Source organism: Mustela lutreola, chromosome 1, assembly GCF_030435805.1.
Source record: "Mustela lutreola isolate mMusLut2 chromosome 1, mMusLut2.pri, whole genome shotgun sequence".
Taxonomy (NCBI): Eukaryota; Metazoa; Chordata; class Mammalia; order Carnivora; family Mustelidae; genus Mustela; species Mustela lutreola.
The window spans coordinates 118,576,241-118,602,013 of record NC_081290.1 but is presented as its reverse complement, the minus strand read 5'-3'; the positions used below and the strand labels follow the sequence as shown (position 1 = coordinate 118,602,013).

The window sequence follows — 25,773 nt, the reverse complement described above, 5'->3', positions numbered from 1 at the left end:
ATAGAAAAAAATGATCAATTCTGGGGCACCTGGGTAGCTCAGCAGGTTAGGCTACTGCCTTTAGCTCAGGTCATGGTCTCAGTGTCCTGAGCTTGAGCCCTGCATTGGCCTCTCTGCTCAGCAGAGAGCCTGCTTTTGAGCAGAGAGCCTGCTTCCCCTTCTCTGTCTGCCTCTCTGCCTACTTGTGATCTCTCTCTCTATATCAAATAAGTAAATAAATAATCTTTAAGGGAAAAAATGATCAATTTCTAGAAACATGCAATAGTCTAAGATTGAATCCAGAAAAATAAAATGTCTGAATAGACCGATTACTAGTAAGGATATTGAATCAATAGTGAAAAAAAGTCCCAACAAACAGAAGTCCAGGACCAGAGAATTTTACAGATGAATTCTACCAAACATTTAAAGATTTAATACCTATCCTTCACAAATTCTTCCAAAAACTGAAGAGGAAATAATCCTTCCAAACTAATTTTATAAGGCCAGAATTAACCTGATACCAAAACCAGACAGGGACACTATAGAAACAAAATTTTAAGCCAATATCCCTGATAAACACTCATGTAAAAATTCTCAGCAAATTATTGGCAAACCCAATTCAACAATTTATTAAAAAGATCATGCACCCTGATCAAGCTGGATTTATTCCAGGAATGCAAGAAAGGTTCAACATCTGCAAATTAATCAATGTGCTACACCACATTAACAAAATGAAGGATAAAAATAATATGATCATCCCAATAGATACAGTAAAAAAAATTTGACAGAATTAAACATCCACTTATGATTTTAAAAAAACAACTTTTAACCAAGTGGGAATAAAGGGAATTAAATATAATAAAAGCTGTATATGAAGAACCTATAGTTAGCATCATACTCAAGGGTAAAAAGTTCAAAACTTCTTTTCTTAGATCAGGAACCAGACAAAGATGGATACTCTCACCACTTTTATGCTACATAGTATTAGAAATCCTAGCCACAGCAACTAGATAAGAAAAGGAAATTAAAAAAATTCAAATTGGAAAAGGAAAAGTAAAACTGTCACTGATACCATAATCATAATACCATGTATCAAAAGCAGATGACATAATACCATATATTAAAAAGCCCTTAAGTCTCTACCAATTAACTGTTAGAATGAAATCAATAAAGTTGCAAGATATATCAGTGATCTGTTAGTTAAACACTAATAACTCTAAGAAAGAGAAATTAAGAAAATAATCCCATTTACCATTATATACAAAAAAATACCTAGGAGTAAATTTAAACAAGGAAGTGAAAGACCTGGAAATGGACTACTACGAGATACTATTTAAAGAAATTGAAGAAGACACAAAAAAATGGAGAGGTATTCCATGCTCATGGATCAGAAGAATTAACATTTTTTTAAATGTCCATACTATTCAAGGCAAGCTCTAGATTCAATTCAATTCCTATCAAAATTCCATTGGCATTTTTCACAGAAATAGAACAAATAATCCTAAAATGCGTATGGAACCACAAAAGCCTTGAATAGCCAAAGCAATCTTGAAAAAGAACAATGATTGTGGTGCCATGCTTCCTCATTTCAAATTATACTGCAAAGCTACAGTAATCAAAACAATACAGTATCATTATAAATACAGACACATAGATCAATGCAACATAACAGAAAGCCCAGAAATAAACCCATGCATATAAACCATGCATAATTTTCAAACAAAGGAGCCAAGAAAATACAATGGGAAAGGACAGTCCATTTTTTTTCTTCAGCCTCTTTAAAAACGTGTTTATTTTTTAAAAAATCAATTGTGTACAGAGTGTTTCATAGTTTTTAATTCTCAAAACAAATACCCAACCCTCTACCCCTAGCACTCCCTGCTTCACTGTTCTTTGTGGTAATCCACCATTTTCCCCTTACAGAAAGTTAATGGCTCAGAATAGACCATCCTACAGAATTTTTCAACATTAACACTAACTTTTCTATTGGAAAAGTCTTCAAATTAGATTATATATGTCTCTTTTCCCCTAAAGAAACAGCCTAGCTTTTATAAGGATGGCTGTTAAAAAGTAAGTAACAGTAAGCACACAAAGTTAGTTTAACACCACAGGGGAATTAACTGTATCTACTCACTCCCTAGAACCAAACTGATAAACTGTGCCACACTTGATTATATATAGTAGTATGACTGAAATAACCAAGCAAAAGATGATATGTTCACAACTTATATTTAGGTGATGATCACAGGTTTATGCAAGTAGATCAGTCCAATAAAACAGTAATAGAACAAACAGGGCAAGATGGATACCACCATTCCCCTATCCCTTTGCCAGAAGATTTTTGATCCATATAGCAACAGTACAAACAGAACATGTAACTATATGTTAATGTTGCAGAAAAGTAACATTTAGGGAAAAAAGCTATTTATCTGTAAATACTTCAAGTTGCCTTCTTCCCCAGTGATAGCAAACAGCTGATGATAAACAGCATTTATTTCAAACTGGTACTAAGGGAATGGAAATGCAATTTTAAAAAAATCAATGGTTTGTACCCTGCAATTGAAATTTCTTGAACTAGAAAAAGTGATTAATACAATAGCACTTTGTAAAAGTCTTTAAAATAGTCAACCATAAACAGATTCCTTTTTCATATTCAGAGCTTGCTTCCATCAATGTACAACAAAGTATACCTGGCTCCAACCCTTCCTTGCCTTAATCCATCTTAAACCTTTAAAGCAATAAAATGCTTTACTTCCAGTGTTGCTGCAAGTACTGTATTACCATACCCCTATTACAGAGCTTTAAGAGCTCAAATCAGGCAGACACTGATAGCCAAGATCTGCTTTTCGTAGTTGAAAATAGAACTATCCTATGACCCAGCAATCACACTATGGGGTATTTACCTCAAAGATACAAATGTAGTGATCCAAAGGGGGTACCTATACCCCAATGTTTATAGCAGCAATATCCACAATAGTCAAACTATGGAAACAGCCCAGATATCCATTGACAGATGAACTGATAAAGAAGAAGTGGTATAGGAGCACCTTGGGCTTAGTCGGTTCAGTGTCTGCCAGGGTTTCCAGGGTCCTGGGATCAAACCCTGTATTGGGCTCCCTGCTCAGCAGGGAGCCTGTTTCTCCCTCTGCCTGCAGTTCCCCCCACTTCTGTGCATGCACTCTCACTGTCAAATAAATGAATATCTATTTTTTAATCTCATTTTATTTTTTCAGTGTTCCAAGATTCATTGCTTATGCACCACACCTACTGCTCTATGCAATACGTGCCCTCCATAATACCCACCGTGTACCTCCCAAAACCTTCAGATTGTTTCTCAGAGCCCACAGTCTCTCATGGTTCATCTCTCCCTCCATAAATAAATAAAAATCTTAAAAACAAAAGAAGATGATGTGTACACCCACCCACACCCACACACAATGGAATACTACTCAGCCATCAAAAACAATGAAATCTGGTCATTTGCAAAAATGTGGATGGAACTAGAGGGCATTAGGCTAAGTGAAATAAGTCAATCAGAGAAAAACAAATACCATATGATCTCACTGATATGTGGAATTTAAGAAACAGAGGATCATAGGGGAAGAGAGGAAAAAATAAAATAGGACAACATCAGAAAGTGAGGCAAACCATCAGATACTCTTAATCATAGGAAACAAACTATGCTGGAGGGGAGGGGGTAGGAGGATGGGTAAGTGGGTGATGGACATTAAGGAGGGCAGGTAATGTAATGAGTACTGGGTATTATGTAAGACTGATGGATCAATGAACTCTACCTCTGCAACTAATAATACACTAAATGTTAACTGAATTTAAACAGAAATCTGATTTTCATGCCCATAAACTTATTAATAAGCAGCATAAACAGTATATCACATTCTGTAGCATATAAATAAGAAATATCCACTTTAACTGGCAATTCTGTCCTATAGGCATCTTTAAAAAAATTATTTTTGCATAGTTTTAAGTGCTACCAACAATCACAAATGTGAAATACTTCCAAAAAGAAAAAAAACAAAACAAAACAGGGACAATCTCTCTAATAAATGATTCTGGGAAAACTGGACAGACACATGCCAAAGAATGGAACTAGACCACTATCTTACAACATACAAGAGACTCAATCAAAGTAGATTAAAAACTTGAATAAAAGACCTGAAACCATAAAACATCTAGAAGAAAAAATGGGTAATAAGATTCTTGATATTGATCTTGGTATTGAATTTTTGGATATGACTCTAAGAAAACAAAAGCAAAAATAAGTGAGACTACATCAAACTAAAAAGCTTCTGCATAGAAAGAAAATAAAACCTACTGAATGGGAGAAAGCATTTACAAACTATATATTTGATAAGGCATTAATATCCAAAATATATGAAGAACTCAATCATCTCGACAGCAAAACAAACAAGAAAAACAAAAATCAAAATTTTAAAATGGGAGAGGATCTAAACATTTTTCCAAAGAAGACATACAGATGACCAACATACACATAAAGTGTTCAATATCACCATTATCAGGGAAAGGTAAGTCAAACCCACAATGAGATATTACCTCATATCTGTTAGAATAGCTATTATCAAAAAGACAGAAAAGAAGTGTTGGAGAGGCTGTGGAGAAAAGGGAACCTCCATACACTGCTGGTGGGATGTAAATTGGTGCAGCTACTATGAAAAACAGTATGGAGGTTCCTCAAAAAATTAAGAATAGAATTACCATATGATCCAACCACACCACTTCTAGGTATTTATCTGAGGATGATAAAAACGTGATCTGAAAAGTTATATGTATCCCTACAGCATTTTTTTACAGTACCAAGGTATGGAAATAGCCTAAAGGTCTGTTGATGGATGCATGGATAGAGATACACACACTATATACAATGGAAAATACTACTCGTCCATAAAAAGAGGGAAATTTATGATTTATAACAATATGGATAGACCTTGAAGATGCTACTCTAAATGAAATAAGTCAAACATATAAAAAAAATTACACATGATTTCACTTCTATGTGGAATACAAAAAGTAAAACAAACCAAACTCATAGATACAGAGAGTTAGACTGGTGGTTATCAGAAGTGAAAGGGTTTGGGGCTGGAAGAAACGGTTGACTGTATGTTAACAGATGGTAACTAGACTTATTGTGATGATTACTTTGTAGTACATATGAAGACTAAATTACTATGTTGTATACCTAAAGCTAACATACTGTTATACAGCAATTTTATCTCAAAAAAGGCGGGGGGGGGGGGGGGAGGCAGCAAAAGACATTTACAGAAAAATAAGATAGATAATACAGGAAAATTTCAAAGACCAAAATGCAGTATTTTCCAGATTGAAGGGACTTACTGAGTGCCTGACACAATAGATGAAAAAAAGACTCCAGGAAAGAGCAGGCCCAGGAAGAAAGATTGGTGAGAGAATCTCAGAATCAGCACTGCTACCAAATTAGGTGGGAGTGGAAGAGAAAAGGGCCAAAGAGGACTCTCCCCAGAAATAAAGAATTGATAAATTATTTAAAAAATTTTTGAAAGCTTAGGAGATCTATTGGAAAGATTTTGCAGTTTGAAAAAAATCTAAAGATATGTTTTCACTCACGTAATTTTCTACCAACCTAAGACACATATTAACATTAAGTAGTACATCACATACACTCACACACTCTCTCACACACACACACACTCATGTAGTCATAACAAATCAAACATTAATTAGGACATCAGCTAAACTTGTCATGTAACACTACTGGAAGAAATTATTAGGAGTAAGTTACATTGTCACTTATTAGAGCTAATTCTATATATTTTATAAGCAGAGTGAACAGATAATGTCTACAAGAAATTAAGATATAACATTATAAGAGAATTATCAAATGGAAGCAAAAACCAAAGAACAGCTTAAATAAGTGAAATCTGATTTCCTCTAGGAAAGAACTGCCAAAGGGTATGTAGGGGTCAGTTGGTTTTCTTTATGAATCTCTCAATGTTATTTGATTTTTGTTATTTGATTTATATGCATCTATTACATAAAATACTTTTTTTAAATAAAGGAAAAATATGTTCAAGGCAATTAAAATATATTTTATTCAAAGTAATAAGATTATTTAAGAATGGTCATTCCAATGTTTGATTCATTTTACTGAAAGATGACCTAACCCAACTATATTTATAGCCCACCCAACACATATACTGCGCTTAATGTTGAAATCATGTACCTGTGTTTTCCAAATGCTTTTGTTCCTATAATCCTCTCTTCCTAGAGGGCACACTGCCTGTGGGTATTCTAGCGGTCCTCCAAAGTCCAGCTGAAGTATTACCTTCCTCCTCCACAAAGTTCTTCTGATCATCTGTCTTACAAAGAGTTTCTCCCTCTCAACCCTACTCTGTTCTGTGGATCCTGACGCACTACGCATATCTCCTATTCCCAAAAATACTACTAGCTCACTAGCAGAACAATATCCTAATTTTTTTATACAAGCAATAAAACACTAAAGCCAATGCCCTCACCTGAAATTAGTAATTGTAAAGGAATTTTTTAATTATAAATTTTATATACATAACCAGCAACGTTTATTTGAAGGCCTCAATCTTCATTAAAATCATAAATAATATTAACAAAAATAAAAATTAATAAAGCTGATAAAAAATATTCCCAAACCCATCTTGTGTCATTTGCCAGCTCGACCAGTAATAAAAAATTAAAGTAGTTTCAATTAACTGGGGCAAGAATTTTGAAATCTTTATTTTAACTTGAAACTGAGGCCCAATTTTATTTCTTTTTTTTCCTCTTTCTTAATCATTAGGCAGAAAGTGCACTTACTCTTCTGCAACTCTTTTATAATTTAAAGAGATGGAGAAGTGAATAAGAATTTGAGATTGGGAGTAAAAAAGTGGAGGGAACTGCAATAATGGCTTGCCTTCTTATAAACAAAAAAGCAAGGGGCAAAGGCGTGGCTGAGAAGGAGCTGAGACAGAAGCAAGGCCAAGGAAGACTGAATTAAAATGTGAATTCTGGGGCACCTAAATGGCACAGTTAGTTAAGCATCTGATTCTTGGTTTTTGTTCAGGTAGTGATCTTAGGGTCATGAGATGGAGCCCAATGTCGGGCTCCATGCTCAGGGTAGAGTCTGCTTCAGACTCTCTGTTCCTCTACCCTTCCCCCCAATCAATCAATCAATCAATCAAGCAGATTCCTACATCCCAACTCTACAGAGGATGATTTAATAGGCATATGATACGACTTGATCTCTAGGGTGCCACAGTTGAGAAGCACTGGCTTAACCTTTATTGAATATTTATTTTTGTTCTGATTCTTTGTATGGATAAAATCAGTTTCCACAATGAGCTCAGGAAGTACGCCCTACTATGATCTCCATTTAACAGTTAGGAAAACTAAGCATGGTAGTTTTAAAATGTCTACAAAGCCTGTCACTTCTCCCTTCCAAAGATGGTATCAAATTCCCCTCCCCTTGAATATAAGCCAGATCATTTACTCGATCTTCATGAATAGAATGTGGCACAAAAGAAGCTGTGTGTCTTCTGAGGCTCAGTCATTTAAAATGATAGCTTTCATCTCTCTCGAGGTGCGCATGGCAAGAGAAGCCAGCCAGTACCCAACTGGAGAGACCTGTAGAGAAGGGACCTGTGGCCTCTGGCCATGAACTGGCACTGAACTGGAGCCATGTAAGTGAACCCCCTTGGAAGCACATCTTTTAGCTCCAGTGAAGCCTTCAGATAATTGCAGCCCTTGACACATCCTAACAACTTGACAGACCCTGAACCAGAACTGCCCAGCTAAACTACACATCAATTCCCAACCCACAGAAACTGTGAAAGAAAATAAGTCTTTACTATAGCTTTAAGCCACTCCATTTTTAAAGAAAAAGATTTTATTTACTTGTCAAAGAAAAAGAGTGAAAGAGCACAAGCAAGGCGGGGTTGGGGGGGGCGAGGCAGCAGAGGCAGAGAGAGAAGCAGGCTCCTCGCTAAGCAGGAAGCCTGATGTGGGACTAAATCCCAGGACCCTGGGATCATGACCTGAGCCAAAGGCAGACGCTTAACCAACTGAGCCACCCAGGTGTCCCTAAGCCACTACATTTTGAAGTAATTGTTATGTAGCAATAGATAGCTAATACACCAAGGCACAAAAAGGTTAAGTAATTAAGTAGCTAACAAATGGCAAATGGAGATTTGAAACTTGTCAGAATGGATCTAGATCCTCTGCTCTGTGCCATGTGGTCTAATGTCTTCCTTCAAAATGAAGATTATTCTGCCTATACCTTATTAAAGCTGGTGCTGTGATGAAAAGAAATGATATAAGTATCTGCTAGCTTTTAAACTGACAAGTCAGTAGTTATTTAGAACCTATTGTTAACACTAAAGGCATAAGTTCTTAAAGAGAATATTAAAATTGTAACAAAAAACGTAAGAAATTACTTATACAAAACAAGAAAACACAACCCAGTAAAAAATTTTTCCTATAGAAAAATCATTTATTTTAAACTCATTTTGTTGCTCTTAGTTATGCAGTCATTTATGATTTCTAAGACAAAAGCATCAATTTTATAAAAATTTTTCACCTAATCAGCACCCACCATAGGCTTTTGCTATTTTTTACTCATACATTTATTAAATTGTGATACATTTGTAAAAACACAGTGTTATGGACTAAATTTTGTCCATACAAAATTCATAGGTTGAAGCCTTAACCCGCAATTGATTATATTTGGAGATAGGGCCTTAAAAGAAGCTAATTAAGGTTAGATGAAGCCATAAAGGTAGAACCCTAGTCTAATGCACTGGTGTCCTTGTAAAAAAGGAAAAAGGCACTAAGAGAGCTCACGCAAAGAAAAGACCACGGGAGAACACAGTGAGAAGGTACCATCTATAAGCCAAGGAGAGAGGTCTTATCAGAAATCCCCCCTACCAGCACTTTGATCTTGGACTTCCAGCCTCCAGAACTATGAAAAAACAAATTTCTGTTGTTCAGATGAGTCTACATATAGGACTCTGAAATCCACATCTTTAGCCTTTACCCTTTTCCCCTCAGCACTGACAGTCACTTGGTCATCCTTCTAAAATGAGCTCCTCTTCATGGCCTCATAATTACCTGCCCCTTGTGACTTTTATTATTTATATTAATGGACCAGTTGTCAAGATGCCATATCAGGATCTCTCTTCCTTCTTCAATAGCAATAGCAGGATGTGAGAAAGATGATCAATAAAGCACCACAAAGAGATCATCAGACCCTATCAAGCTAGTAGAACATGAGCCTTTGGCTTAAATCCCAGATTCACCTGGAGACAGGAAAAGGAGCATTAGTCAGCTGCAAAAGGTTCCTAGAAAGTTCATGCTTGTGCTTCTTCCTTTCCTGACAAAACTTCAGGTCTGACAGGCTAATGCATTTTAATAAGTAAAGGCCCTAGGTACAGACAGGAAAGATATGAATTACTGTAGGCAAAACAAAGTAAAGGCCCTAGGTACAGACAGGAAAGATATGAATTACTGTAGGCAAAACAAAGAAACAAACAAACAAACAAAAAAACAGTTGCCACAGGTCTCTGCAAAGCACTTAGTTAGTAGAGAGCTCTCTCTGGTGATACTTCAACTTTATCTTAAAGCTTTCTTCCTGATTTATTAGTTTCTATTCACAACAGTGTGACAAACTGGCCTTCTGGCAGCATGGCCCTCCCCAAACATATGGGCATCAGGGTTGGGCCACCACTCTGCCCCTCCTCAACCCACTGTACTTCAAGTCACATCAACTCAAAACCATAGGGTTATCTTTGACTCCTTTCTTACTCTCATTAACTACTGGCTGCCCTGTTTGTGTTTTCTTTAAAATCCCATTACCCATTTCTGTAGGGATGCTGAGAAAGTTCTAGAGATGGATAGTGGTGGTATCTGTACAAAAGTGTGAATGTACTTAATGCCCCTGAGGTGTGTACTTAAAAAATCAATACAACAGTCCATTTTATGTTACATATACTTTACCTCAATTTTTAAAAGTTCCACTGCCAATTATTTGTTAGATACAAGTCCTTAGGACCAAGACCTAGGTTTCTATGGGTCGTCTAGAGGTTTCCCTGCACCTTCTCATCTATCCATCTCACATAGCACTGCTAAAAAATACTGCTTCCATCCTAGGACTTCTTTCTTCAAAAATTGACTGTTTGAAGGTCAATATTAATTCCTTAATCAAACATTAAAAACACTCTACCAACTAGTCAAAGCCTCCAATTATTTGTTTGTTTGTTTGTTTTGGAGAGAGCATGACTATGTGAGGTAGAGAGAGAATCTTATGCAGGCTCTTCGCCCAACAGAGACCCTGACTCGGGGCTTGGGGCTCCATCTTGAGAGCCCCAAGCTCCATGATCTCTACCCTGAGCCCAAATCAAGAGTTGGATGCATATCCCACTGAGCCACCCAGGATACCCCTCAACCTACTTTTAAAATTAGCCCATTTGCTAATTTCCTGTAGCTATGCACAGCTCTGTTAGACATTTCTGTCTCACACTGATGGTGTTTTTGCTCATGCCTTTTTCCTTGCCTATATGATTTTCCTCTCCATCCAAAGTTATGTGCCCCATTTTACTTTTTCCACAAAGTGTTCTCTGACTGCCATAATCCAGACTGATTTCTCTCTTTGTTACCACTGACTGGATGTTCTTACCACTCATCTGAAGTACCACAGAATACATACCACACACATTCTACCTCCTCAATTAAATCACACACTCCTTAAAGTCAGAATGCTTAATCTTTTATTTCTTAGTAATATCCTGTGTCTATGTAAGAGAGGCTAAATAAATATTGATGGACTGATCCAATTTCAACTCATCAGTAACAACAAAACACATCCATTGTAAGATGGACATATTTGCATTTATATTACAAAGATTTTCAAAAGGGAACATTCAAATAAAGGGATTTCTAATTAATCCCAAATGAAATGGATGGTATCCTAAAATCTTTTTATTGCTTGCAGTCCACATCTATTCCCAAAACATAACTGAGATTGTTAAAGAAGAACAGATACGTTATTGGCCCACCTAGGTAAGGATAAGAGATTAAAACAACAACAACAACAACATGAAATATTGCCAAGCTGAGACAATTATACTGGAAACCTCAATCGAGAGAGGCGAGTTGTTGCAGTCAGAGGTAAGTTTAATAAGACCACAGGAAAGGATGATCACTGAAGTGCTTTAGAGTCTCTCCTAAATAGGAACTGCCTAAACCAGGGCTGTGCCTCAAGCAAAAGGTTCTGGCAGACATCAGTTTCAGATGGAAGTTTCTGATAAGTACCTGGTATGCAGAAATATCGGTCTGCTAACTAAAGATACAATCTCAGAGCCTGATACACCAGTCAAGTCTAAAGTTGATAATCTGGTATATAAAACAAAGAACCTAAAAGGTGTTCTTCCACACACAGGATCACTGTTGATGTGCACAAAGGAGGATCCAGAGCAGCAGCGAGGCTTAGAGGCGGCACTCGGACTGTCCTCAGTGGTTTAGCTTAGGTGTCTGAAAAAAACTCTCAGTTGAGGCTCTACAATTCTAGCCCACAAAGTATGGAAGAGAGGATCTTGATGTGAGAAATTATAAAATACCTTGCTCTTTACAGAGGATAGAATTTGAAGGCCCTTTATATATATATATATATATATATATATATATATATATATATATATATGTTTTTTTAAAGAAATCTGGCATGGGGTTGTGACAGAATATAAAAGCTATTTAATCTGCTATTATGAAGACTGAAATATAAAAGTAGGGTAACCTTAACTAAGAAGTTTTATCAAAACACATTTATGACATATTTATTACACTTTAATGGCCAAGTGTAACATTGCCTTTAGTGAGTCTGAAAAGAGCCTTGCCACTTCCAGCTTTCACGTGACCAGCTGTCGCATGTGCCCCTCTACTCTAAGAGTACCAAATACAGTGTAAACCAAGAGAAGCACCATAGCTCTTTTCTACCTGAATTATTAAAGAGAAATTTATTTTCAGAGGCTATACGATCTGATAGCTAAAAGCATACTTTATTCCCTCCCCTCACTTAGCAGCTTACAACTAGTAGGTACTTCCATTAGCATCTCCTTTATTGAACATCTCAGACCTCACCCTAAAAGTTTTTAGGAAGTGAGAGAATACTACTCCCAAGGCCAAAGTCAGTATCTCTGCCCCATTCAGAATTTGTTATTTGTGCATAATCACACTACTCCTTAAGTTGGGTATATAACCAGCCTTACTTCTAGAATGATATCGCTTGCTTTTAATGATGCAAATCAATTTTTCTGCCCACCAGAGAGAAAGGTCATTAATGAGAAGCTAAATTACAAAGAAGAGCTAAAGTATAATAAAATATTACTATAACATAACAAAAACACTAAAACATTCTCTTTACCAAATGAAAGCTATTCTAAGTAATGTCATAAAACCATTTAAAATTCACTATTCACATTCACTATTCACAAATATTAGTATAGTATCATTAATATTAGTATCTTAAAATTAAGACATACTATTAATAAAGATTCTTAGTAGTACTATTTGATTACTAAAAATTTTGTATGAAGGACAAATTTAAATCTTCAACTAGCTTTTGTAACAATTATTTTTAAATGACTTACAGAAATTTATCCTAAAACTTAACATCTCCATGACAAGGATAAAATATTCTTATAAGAATCAGTTAAGGAGCAATAGCTACCTCCTTCAGATCCTCATACATATAAACATGAAAAAGTTCTTTTTCTAATGAACAAGGCTCACACAGGTCACTTACTATCACTTACCGATATAGGAAGCTTTATTAAAAGCACTTAGATGACCCGAACAAGTGGTCCTGCAATTTTCGCTTTTCTATTTGATCACTGTTTTTCAGTAGACTACAACATACAACATGGCCTTCTCGCATACCCACTCTTTGGCATACCACATGGGAATAATTACACCGCTGCTTTAAAGGAAGGTGGTTTTAAGTAATATCCTTTTTAATCTGGCAATTAGCACTCTTAAAAATGTATGTTCTCTTTTTCACTCTAACCTGGAACAAATCAGGAAAGAAATGCTTTTCAAGACTAAATCATTTTTCTTGCTATATTTAAGAGAAAGAACTAAATAATGATTATGACTATAATTACTACCTTCAAAAATCAAGTTTCTGGGGCACCTGAGTGGCTCAGTGGGTTAAGCCTCTGTCTTCAGCTCAGGTTATGATCCCAGGGTCCTGGGATCGAGCCCCGCATCGGGCTCTCTGCTCAGCGGGGAGCCTGCTTCCTCCTCTCTCTGCCTGCTTCTCTGCCTACTTGTGATCTCTCTCTGTCCAATGAATAAATAAAATATTTTTTAAAAAATCAAGTTTCTTCATTAAAAAAAAAAATTACTTCATAATGCAATCAAAAACCAATTTTCCTCCAGTTGTGTAAAATGAACACAATTTTTAGGACTCAATCTTGCTTATGAGAGAAAAACAGCACACCACTGGCCTTTCAGTCTCAAAGATCACTAACAAATATAATTAATTAATTAATATTCCCTACATAGAATTTAATGCCTTATTCTCACTCCTTCTAAGATAATCACTAGTCAGGAAAGAATTCCTTTGGCCCACAAACATTAAGGCTTTTCAATATTAACTATTCATCTGCCAACAGTCTCAGAAATTACACTTACTAGTGGTATTTCATAATCAGTTTAATATTATTTTAGGGTAGAACATGGGGGCTGCGAGTAAGTAAAATAGAAAGATGGTAGTGACAGAGAGACCGCTAGTATTTAAAGGCTTAGCTTAATATTTAAAATGTAGGTGCTTAATACAGAAAAGGTTAGTTTTAGCTGAAAAATAAAACTGGTTGAAGCACTAGAAGGCTTGAACGGCACTAACCCTGAAAGAGCTGAACGAATCGAGGGTGCAGGGCCGCGGTGACCACGCTCCCCGGCAGCTCCCGCAGGAAGAGCTTCAACAGACTGGCCGCTGAGCAGATGTCCCCGTCTTTCCCAAGCTCCACTGGGGCTCCACTCTCAAACTTCCACCGGAGCTGTTCCACCACTTTCACGTTGCCGTTTACCCTGAAGAGGCCTTCCTGGGTGAGTCCTGGAGCAGGGGAGCAGACCCACAGAGAATAAACAGAGGTCTCTCACGAACAGACACTAACTCTAGAGAACAGTAGCCGCAAAATAAATAAATCTCCCTACAGGATTATCCAGTACTGCAAGATGTTCACATTTTGCAAAAATGCTTTCCTACGATAATAGATCTTCACACTTACTATGGATCAACTGAAGAGATCATATGGGCTTGTTCTAAAAGCTGACCTCTAAAAATAAGGTTAAGACACACAGAAATATAAAACAGATGCCATTCTACAAAGAAATTGCATTCATATAATCAGTACATTACAGAACTTACCCTGGGCTCCAACAGCTGCTTAGCATTTAATTAAAACTATTTAAAAAAGAAAAAACTAAAATGTATGTAAGAAACTTCTTAACTGTATGTGATTACCTTTGTAATAATTAAGAAATATTCTTTAGTATTCATTGAATTGCAAGGATAAAACTCTAGGAGATTACAATGTAGCATAAGACAAGTTGCTTGTCTTCTCCGAGTTGACAGGGGATATTATTGTTGGCGGGGGTCAGCACAGAAGGCTCCATAAGGGAATTGTCGATGCTTTGCCCCATCTTTGTCTAAAGCATAAGGAAGATGGGAAGACTGGGGCTGAAGAACTGTGAAGCTAATGAAGTTTAAGCTTCAGGGCCCCTTCATTTATTTAGGTTCTTTCCAATGCTTGTCCCTAATTCTTATTCTTAATTTTGTATTCGTCTTCTTAAAAAGGGCCCCCAAAGGGTTAAGCAGCAGGAGACATAAAGCCTGGATTTATGCCTGAAAAGAGGAATATATGAATTAAGAGGCAGAGATAGGACAGCATAAAGGAAGATAAACACATGGAAATGGGGGAGTGTTTAGGTCAAAAAGCGGTGAGGTAATAAAATGGAAGAAATGGGTTAAGGCCACAAATGGCAAGTTCAACAGCGAAGACGAGGGATGCCAGGCTGCCTCAGTCTGTAGAACGTGCAACTCTTGATCGTAGAGTCGTGAGTTTGAGCCCCACATTGGGAGCAGATCTTACTTAAAAGATCTTACTTAAAAAGACTTTCTCATGGGAGCATTAAGGGGTACGGAACACAATAAAATCAAGGAGTACAGAAGATCTTGCTAGCTGAGAAGAGAATGGAGGGCAGAAAGCTTGCCTTAGGGAACCACATTCTACCCTAGGCAGTAAGAAAGACAGATGCCTGTGGGAAGGGCGAAAAGGAAAGAAAAAAGTTGATTGAATAACTGAGTACAAAAGGGAAGTAAGGAAGAGGAAGAGTTGGAAGGTAATTTTAAGGTTTAAAAACTAGGAAATCCAAGAAAAAGGACTGTGAAGGATAAGGTGAAGAGGGGTTGAGGGATGGTAGCTGGCTTAGGGGAAAGGTAATGATTTCCAGCTCAGGGTATGGGGTTCAAGGAGACAGAACCCCATGGAGGAAAGCCAGCCAGCCTGTGGAGAGCCTAGTGATGACATTTAGCAGTGACAGAAGGACTGAAGCCCACTGGAATTATTTAGATGAGGGGGTGTTTGTTTATATTAGTTTGCTTCTTTTTCTTACCTGATAATTGTATTGCTCTTTCTAAAGAAAAAGAAGAAAGCTAATTTCATACTAGTTTGTAATATGATAAAACATTTAATGAACCTTTCAATTCAAGAAGTCCATAGTAAGTACCTGACCCCATGTTAAGGAACTTAAAAAAAAAAAAAAAAAAAAACCCATGAAAAAAAAATTCAAATGCTAGCATTATCCTCACGGCATTTGTAGATGTACACTTTGGATGTAAAGAACATGAATCTCAAAAGTTGACATGAATTTTAGCTCCAATTTTGACAAAAGTCTGTGAAACCAGAGAGGATATTAAAAGTATTTCCCCAACCAGTGTCACCAGGGCACCGTGTAATCAGAGGAGATACCAGTCAGAACGTGTGGCGGGCAGCTTCTCAAATGGCCCCAAGGATGCCCATCTCCGGGTGTCCACACCAACGTGGAATCCCTTCCCCTTGCTTGGGGTCTGGATCTAGTGCCTTGCTTCTAACCAGGAGACTGTAACAAGATTATGTGATTGGGTTCTAATCTTGGTTTTGACCTTAGGTTATACAAGACTGATGTTCATCTTACTTGTTTGTTTCTCTCTGGCTCTGCGGGCTTAGTCACTCTGATGAATCAGCGGCTTTTTATTTGGTTAGCTACCTCACGAAGAGGTCCATGTGTCAGGGAGTGGAGGGTGGTTTCTGGACAATAGCCAGTGAGTAACTGAGACCCTCAGGTCGATAGCCCGCAGGGAACAGAATCCTGCTAACAACCACGTGAATGGGCTTGGAAGTGAACCTGCCCGCAGTCAAAGTACTGTTATGACTAAAGCCTCAGCCAACACCAGACTGCAGCCTTCCAAGAGCCCCTAAGACACAAGATATGACTGGACTGTGCCCAGATTCCTGACACACAGAAACTGTGAGATAAGAAACACGGTTGTTTTAAACTACATGTTTTGCAGTAACCTGTTACACAACAGGTAAATATGATGCCATTTCCTTTAATACTGCAGAACCTTGGTTACTGAGAGACTTCTGTTTAACTCATTTTTAAAGCTTTCAAGGTCTATTTCCTCCATTCTACAAGCTTTATCTGTAACTTCAGAAATGTGTACTAACTTCAACAGACAGCACCCAAAAAATAGCACCCATCTCTGGTCAAGGCCCAAATCATGAAAATTTAGAATTCTACTTATCTACTCAGCTCCTGAGCCTGTTTTTAACCAGAAAATGACTCTTGGACCTGATTTCACAGTGTTGTTCTAGCTTTGACCTTAGGTTTTCTTTTCCAACTAGGCTTTTTGACCCTTCCCTCAAATAAATATTTCCAGTTATTCCAAAATAACTACCCAGCTCTAAGAACTGGCTTTGGTCCTTCAAGGTCCCTGGATCCCACTGCCCTTTACTGGTAGAGAGATAAGGTATTAAGGAAGTCACTGAGGTTCATGCTTCTCAACTATTTTTTTCTGTCCCTATTCCATTTATTTGTTTAACTCTCTTCCCTCAAAAATATTTCTCACCCAAACAATTTTTATGCTACCCAGTGATTTTCAACTAGGGGCACCTTACCCCTGGTTCTATTATACTTAGGGGGATAAAAAACCCATACGGTTTTTAAAGCCCCTAACAATTTTATAATATATCCAATACCCATATGAGGCTTACCAGATTTACCACCTCTCAGTTTTCCTACCTCAAATTCTTAGGAAATGGTGATTGTAAAAGAAATGTTTAGAGGAAGGAGATGCTTAGAAGGCTTTGTGAAGTTATTCTCGTATATTTCTGAGATTCTCTTATATTTTATTTCAGGAGGTACAGGTTAATCAACATGAAACAGCAACTTAATAACTGGTTTAACAATGAAAAAAATCACATCAATGAAATAACATCAACACCATTGACAGTCACCTTCCTGTACAATTGAGATATTTATTTCAAAATAGTATGAATATGTTAGAAACTGAAAATGCCAGAAGTCAGAATTTGCTGAACTAGCACACTTTGGCCCAGAAAAGAAGACAATGTATGAGCATATTCTGACACCTGGTGGTAAGTGGAGAGTTCTACACTATTTAAAATGGTATATCCCATAGGATCTTCATGCTAAAGAGAAGGAATCCAGTTAACACTATCAGCAAGATTAGTTATTTTCAAACAGTATAAAAATGATCTAGCTAATAACTTGTAAAATTTTCTTCAAATGGGAAAAATCACGTTTTTTTTCTTTTCTTTCTTCCTTTTTTTTTTTAAGGAAATAAAGTTCAAAGTCTTTTTAAAAGACCATCATATAAGACCTTAATAAACCCTTTCTGTCCTCATATTCTTTCATTACAAAGAGTTTTCCCTCACATTGTTAAAGGTCTACATGTACTGTGGTCATACTTTGATGTTTAATGTATCTACCTAGGGTTAAATAATATGACCAATCATCCCTACCTCTGATACCTTACAGAGGGCCTACTGTATAGTGCATTGTAGGTGCACAATAGGGAGAGGTACAGTACATATCTGTTGACTTAAAAAAAAAATACAAAATAATTAATGAAACTAGTTGAAGTACCTTGCCTACAAACTTCATTCTGCCCTTCAGACTTCTACAAAGTTTTTGGTTTGTGAACATGGTAGTTTCAGACATAGTAAAGAACTTCTAGTTGTCTACACAATAATTAACTACACAACCTTTGAAAATATAGGCTAGGTGCCCTACCCACCTTAGCTTGCCAAGCCAAGAGTCTGATTCCATGCATCAGAAGTATCACCAATGGATGGGTATTCTGAAAAGATTCCACTAGTGATTCTATTTCACATTTCTAGGTAAGAATAAGTGATTTTCTATTTTACATTTCTAGTTAAGAAGGACTGATTGAACCTTAAAATATTTAGTTTGCATTAACCTGAATATACCTAACTAACCTATAACTATGGACAAGAAAAGATAGAAGAAAACCAATTCCTAATTCAGATTTTGCCAAAATGTTCATAGAGTGATGTTGTGAATTTAGCTGGCTCAACTCTTAAAGAGTTGATTATAAATGCACATACTTTTGACCCAGGTCTCCATATACACCCACCATGCTTGAAATGACCTGTGAGAAAGGCTGGTCACTGAATCCTTGCTTACAGATAGCAAAAGACTGCATACAATTCAATATTCATCAGCACGCAACCGCTTAAAGAAATGATACGTGTATCTGGCCAGTGTGTAAGGGAAAAAAGAATTACATGAGTAAAGCTTTTTATGCAATATGGAAAGATCTCTACAATATACTGCTAAATGACTTTTCTAAAAGATTTATAACAGTGTGTATGGTATGCTGTATTTATGTTCACAGGGAAAGAAAGAACATATGCATATATGATTATATATATTCATAAAATATCTTTGTAAGACTATGTCAGATGCTGGTGAAGTAATGTTGTTTTTGAGAGGGGAAATGAATAATCAGGGGACAGGTTTTAGAGGGAGAGATTTTTCAGTGCATATCCAGTATTTTGTACCACATGATATTAACTATTCAATAATTTCTTAAAACTTAAAAATTTTTTAAAACTTAAAAATGAAAATGATTTTACATAAGTGTAACCCCAAGAGGCTATAACTCAGTGACTATTAGGTAAAAGATCAGAACACTGACTATACCAAAAACCAAAATATTTTAGGTAGTTATACTTTGTATTCAAATGAATAATATTAAACAACCCTATTTAAGAGATTAAATGAATTACCTAGAGATCCATTTATATCTAAATGAGTAGCATACAGTTTTACTCAATACTGAGTGTTTCTGAGATCTTCAGAGCTCTCACAATTTAATGTGATTTCAAGACCCTGGAGGTAGAGGCCCCATCTTCCTGCTATACTGTATGCTACATCTTTTTGATTTAACCTGTTTAAAGTATTTGAATAAACCCGGAGCTCTTCTCTAAGAATCTTACCTGTCTGCAGCTTACCATCCTCTAAAAATAAGGGGATAGCGGCTATAAAGTAAGGGTACAAGCTTGGCTCTTCAGTTTTTGGAACAAAACATCATTTTGTCTTCCACATACCTAGTAAACTGAGCAAATAGTTGCTTTTTCAGTTAACACAAAACACCTGACCTTTTGAGGGCTGCACTACGTGACATACCCTTCCTGTCACAAGCTGACTCACATTCCTACAGAGGAACAGATGCACTCTGTTTCTCACGTATTTCCAATAAAGGATTGTTCTTAGTACGGGGGAATGGACTCGTAATCATGGGAAGATAAGGAAACAAACTGCACAAAGTACAGAATGCCTCCGAAGTCTCAAGTTTTACCTTTAAAAATTCTTACTAATTTTAAACTCTATTCTGCAATGAGTCTTTTGTGTAGAAATGTTGTTTCACTATAGAAAACAATGAAAATTCCAAGCTTTTCCCCCTCACAAGTGTTCCTTCTCGAACCTGCTAAAGATTATTGACATTTATTATGTAGTTTGGATTTTTCCTATAATATTGCCCTAGTTTGAAAAGGATGAATGTAGGGGATATGGAAGAATTTTCTCTCTACTTATCCAGGTTTTTAAGTCCCATTTGAAATTAAATCACTTTAAAAAGCTGTGAGATAGATCTTAAGAACAGATTTATCTTTTTATCATTCAATGAACTATATTATTCTCCAACTTTTTTACATGCTTAATTGTATCACTTCAAAAGTAAATGACCCCCCATAATAGGCTATATACCAAAATTCTTCCCCCTTTTTTTAGTATCCCTGCCAAGCTTATGAAAGCAATCAAGGCATCCGGTAAGTTCAGGATTGAACTCAGCTGAAAAAGATAACCCAGAAGTGTTTTGTTTTACTAAAAATTACTCAGTTGGAATCTATTGAATCAAGAGAAGTCACTATTGTTAGAACAGTGTATTTTATTTAATTTTTATTTTTTTAGATTTTATTTGACATAGAGAGAGAGAGAGCATGCACACACACGCACATGCACACACAAGCAGGGGGAGCAGCAGAGACAGGGAGGAGCTGACTCCCCACTGAGCAGGGAGCCTCATGCAATCCGATCCCAGGACTCTGGGATTATGACCTGAGCGTCAGGCAGAGGCTTAACCGACTGAGCCATCCAGGTGCCCCAGAACAGTGAATTTTAGAACTCAAAACTAGGAATCATTCCAAATTAGAAACATTCGGTTTTATGGTAAATTGAACAGTGGTGTCAAAATAACATTACACCGTAATAATGCTCTTAATGTCCTTTTTAAAGGAAAAGCTGTATTACATAATTTGATATTCTAAGAAAGATATTTTAGGGAATATACTAACACACGGTGAAGCAGTTCACATGGAAACCTTCTTCTCGTGTACAGGAACAGTAAATGCAACAGAATGAAACTGCGACTTACCATGCTTCACCAGGTACTCCACTATAGTCCCCACTATAGCTGGAACGCCGTTCTCCGTGAGCCCCTGCTGCTGAAGATCTTGGAGACTGACTCCAAATAACTTCTTATAGGTCGAGCTCCTCGGGTCATCTAGTGGCACCACCACTATCTTTTTCATGTCTTCTTTCAGCCGAACCGCTGCTTTACTTTGCTTAAAAAAACAAAAGAAAAAAGAGCAGTCAGTCATATTTACCACAGGAGGTTGCATGGCTACCTGAATTGAAATGCAAGCGTCCGGAGACCCATAGGAGAGGTTCTTCACTAATTTTTACTTCTACTCAAGTCAAAACTACTAAAATCTCTCACAGGTTGCCCAGTGTTATAAATGGCATATACTGATAGAATAGTTAAAAGAAATGAAAAATGAGAAACCTAAAGCCACAACTTAACTGTAGCTAAGGGAGGGAGCAATAAATACACTGCAGTAGCTAAGATAGATTATTACAGTTACCAGGGGGTGTGACCAGAAGCACCTGGTTAACCGGAAGAGAAACTCACACAAGATCACTGAAACTCCATGTAGATCCTAGAACCACAAGAGGTTTCTGAAGATGAAAATCTATCTAGATGTCATTTTAAAGTAGCTTTAATTTGGAGACTTAGAAAAACTACACTTAAGTAGAGTGAACATTTGTTTCTCTGATTTAATTACATCTGTGAATATCTCTTCAGTATTTTGGCACATAAAATCAGCTCAGTTCTCAATCAAGTTCAAAATATTCCATCTCTGAAATGGTAACATCTCAGGTAGTCACAATTTAAACATTTTCACAAGACTCTACATATTATAAAGTTAAAAAGTGCAGCTTATAATTAACTGATTCAAATTATCACTACAATGAAAAATCCATAAAAAAATGTTTCTTTTAATGGAAATTTGTACTCTAAGGGAGTATTACATTATACCATATTAAATTTTATCTTTTATAACTAAATGAGGGATTTTCTTTTTAAAGCATGTGTGCTATATAAACATTATGTATTTATGAGTCTAAACACTGAAAAGCTGGAAAAATGCAAACCGTCTTATCTGGGGACAGAGGCAGTGGATTGGAGGAAGTTTTCACTCTCTGAGAATGAATGTAGCAACCAACCAAAGTGTAAATATTGTAAGTACAAGCTCCTGTAGTATTACCACCTAAAAGTAGAAACCTTGCCTCCAGTTCAGAATTGAGGAAACCAAGATCAGAGTTAAGTAATTTAGCAGAAGTCACAGAACTAGTAACTTTCATCTTCCTCTAGGTGCATTTTCCTCTCAAAGTGAGATTTATATTGATGTCCTAGTGCAGTTTGTATATAATTATAGTAACATACTATAATCAACTCTGTATATGACCCAAGGAAAGGACCAAGTTAATTCTATAATCTTGATTTTGAGTATGGTCCCTGTATTTTCAGTTTGATTTTGGATCTTATAATCTACAGAATCAAACCAACATCCATTGAGATGCTTACCTATTTTGGTAGGTCATATATGAAAGCCAGATTCTTCTAGTGAAAATTCAGCAAATGTAAAGTTATAATAGAGATTTAGTATCTACTTATCATTATAGATAATACTACAGATTTAGTATCTATTAATATTATTTTATCATGGTATTAGCTACTACAGAGTACTAGTATGGGCAGTAACTATGACCTATTGCTAAGGAAATTATTAATTTATCAATTAAGCCAAATTTATAATAGCTAATAATTTTTTGTGAGGAATCAAAAACCTATCAATCTCCTTCAGCTGAACATATGAGAAATTTCAGTCAACCAGGTGTATCTGGTGAGCAAGAAGCCACAAAGTAACCAGTATTAATGAAACTTTGAAAATACTCTCAAAATGCCACATTAAAAACAGCTGGCAATATAAGGTTAAATCCTACAGATTTTTTTAAATTTAAAAAAAAATTTTTTTCTCGGTGTTCCAAGATTCATTGTTTATGCACCACACCCAGTGCTCCATGCAATATGTGTCCTCCTTAATAGCCACCAGCAGGCTCACCCAGCCCCCACCCCTCTCCCCTCCCAAACCCTCAGTTTGTTTCTCAGAGTCCACAGTCTCTCATGTCTTCCCTTCCGATTTCCCCCAATGCACTTCTCCTCTCCATCTCCCAATGTCTTCCATGTTATTCCTTATGCTCCACAAGTAAGTGAAACCATACGATAATTGACTCTCTCTGCTTGACTTATTTCACTCAGCATAATCTCCTCCAGTCCCATCCATACTGATACAAAAGTTGGGTATGCATCCTTTCTGATGGAGGCGTAATATTCCATTATATATATGGAGCATATCTTCTTTATCCATTCGACCGTTGGAAGGGCATCTTGGCCTTTTCCACAGTTTGACAACTGTGGCCTTTGGCTGCTATGAACATTGGGGTACAGATGGCCCTTCTTTTCACTATATCTATATCTTTGGGGTAAATACCCAGAAGTGCAACTGCAGGGTCATAGGGTAGCTCTATTTTTAATTTCTTAAGGAATCTCCACAGTTTTCCAAAGTGGTTGTACCAACTTGCATTCCCACCAACAGTGTAGGAAGGTTCATCCTCTCCAACGCTTGTTGTTTACTGTCTTGCTGATTTTGGCCATTATGACTGGTGTAGGGTGGTATCTCAATGTGGTTTTATAAATCCTGCACACTTTATCTTACTTTTGTCTTATCTTCTTATAGGGACAATACAGCATAGTGTTTTGGAGCATGGAACCAGGCTTTCTGTTTCAAGTTTCATTCTGCTCTAATTCACTGTGAACCTTGGACAAATCACTTGACTTCTGTGTGCCTATTTCCCCATCTGAAATGTTGATGCTAAGGTTTCCTCTCTCGTGTGGATATAGGAGACTGAAATGAATTCATATACATAAAGGAATGAGAAGAGCACTTGGCATACTAATTATGGATTGTTACAAATCATTACAACCATCATCACCATCATCCTTATTCTTCCAGGAAGTTATCCTGATTTCTTCTTTAGAAAATGGAGATACACTCAATAATTTCTATACTCAATGTGCATCCAAAGTTTGCTGTTTAAGAAGGCATCGTGGTCATATGATAGTTGTCTTTCTCTGCTTGACTTATTTCGCTAAGCATGATGCAACATGGGGGCTTAAGTGGGTAGGAGAAGAATCAATGAAACAAGATGGGATTGGGAGGGAGACAAACCATAAGTGACTCTTAATCTCACAAAACAAACTGAGGGTTGCTGGGGGGAGGGGGTTTGGAGAAGGGGGTTGGGGTATGGACATTGGGGAGGGTATGTGCTTTGGTGAGTGCTGTGAAGTGTGTAAACCTGGCGATTCACAGACCTGTACCCCTGGGGATAAAAATATATGTTTATAAAAAATAAAAAATTAAAAAAAGAAAAAGAAGGCATCGTGGTCAAGACATGTTTGGTGGTTAGTCGGATAATCTAATTATTCTCTATATATCTCTAATATCCTAAAATATGTAAGAATGACTTCTGAATGATACATATATACAAAATTGTTCCATCTGTATCAGAATTCCCAAAGCTTTTATTAGAAAGTCAAGGTTTTCTTGGAAATGCTTGGGTTTAACACCTTGAATTAGTGCTCTTTCTGCTAACGCCCCTGCTCTTCACTCCATCCTTTAGTCAGAACTGCAGACAGCAGGTTAAGTCTCCTGTTAGTAGACAGTGTAGAGAAGGAATCTTGGTGTTACGGATTAGAAAGTTTTCAAGGAAGAGCCAGGCATGGACCTCACAGACGCTGAAGAGATTGCAAATTAAACCAGCTGTTTACTCAATATAAAGCCGCACCACACTGAAAATTTATATGTAATCATAATGAAAGAATCTCTGTTTTCAAATGGTAAATAATTCAGGTTAACATTTTAAAAATAAATAATGTTTAAAAAAAAAAACAACCCAATGAAACAAAACCACTGTACTTCTAGAGTCATCACAATCTGTCAGTGACCACAAATATATAATAAAGTCTAGCCTGGTTGGTGAAGAAATCAGCTAGCAGAAAGCAATGAAATGTTACCAGTAGTTTATGCCTAAACTATATACCACCTCAGTAGTTTATACCTAAGTTATTTAAAAAATATTATAGCAGCTTATAGCAAATATAATGATCCCTTCTGGATGGGGTGCCTGGGTAGCTCAGTAGGTTAAGCCTCTGCCTTCGGTTCAGGTTGTGATCTCAAGGTCCTTGGATGGAGCCCCGCATGGGGCTCTCTGCTCAGTGGGGAGCCTGCTTCCCCCCTCTCTCTGCCTGTGTCTCTGCCTACTTGTGATCATTCTCTCTCTGTCAAATAAATAAATAAAGTGGAAAAATAAAGTGACTGTAGAAACAAAGTCATTTATGATTAATTCTGCATAAGTAGTCTGGGACTCTTAGACAATGATATATCATTACTGCTTTATAAATGTAAAAATCTATGGAATTTTACCTTTTCAAACATGTATCTTACCTTTCTTGATTTAAAATAAGCTAAAAATAATGGCTAATTGAAATATTCTGAGTCAAACTTAACTCTCTAAACTTTGCTTTGTGTATATTACCATTCATCAAGTATTTGTTGGTTTGGGGTCACCTAGTCTCCACTTCTCCCCATTGCCCCTTTTTTTCTAGTAACATATCCTAACTACTGTCTTTTGGGTAAGGACTATAGCCTTATTGTGAATAACTGCAGGGACTGCCACTGAAAAGGACCACATTGTCTTTAGCAAGAACCAGCCTCAGGCTCCCTACCA

The 25,773-nt window shown here is 36.8% G+C and overlaps 1 protein-coding gene across 9 annotated transcripts in view; it reads right to left on the bottom strand.

Moving 5' to 3' along the window:
* The window catches only part of FAM13A (family with sequence similarity 13 member A), a 368,957-nt gene that overhangs the window by 293,018 nt on the left and 50,166 nt on the right, over positions 1-25,773 (bottom strand). For 8 of the 9 annotated variants that reach the window (XM_059172961.1, XM_059172915.1, XM_059172900.1 and 5 more), the window contains exons 2-3: positions 21,017-21,206; positions 13,898-14,107 (exon numbers count right to left, since the gene is read on the bottom strand). In XM_059172961.1, the coding sequence (XP_059028944.1) occupies positions 13,898-14,107; positions 21,017-21,173 (367 nt within the window). In that variant the 5' untranslated portion in view covers positions 21,174-21,206. Of the gene's footprint in view, positions 1-13,897; positions 14,108-21,016; positions 21,207-25,773 lie in introns of those variants that run through there. The other variant, XM_059172971.1, reaches the window with a different exon arrangement.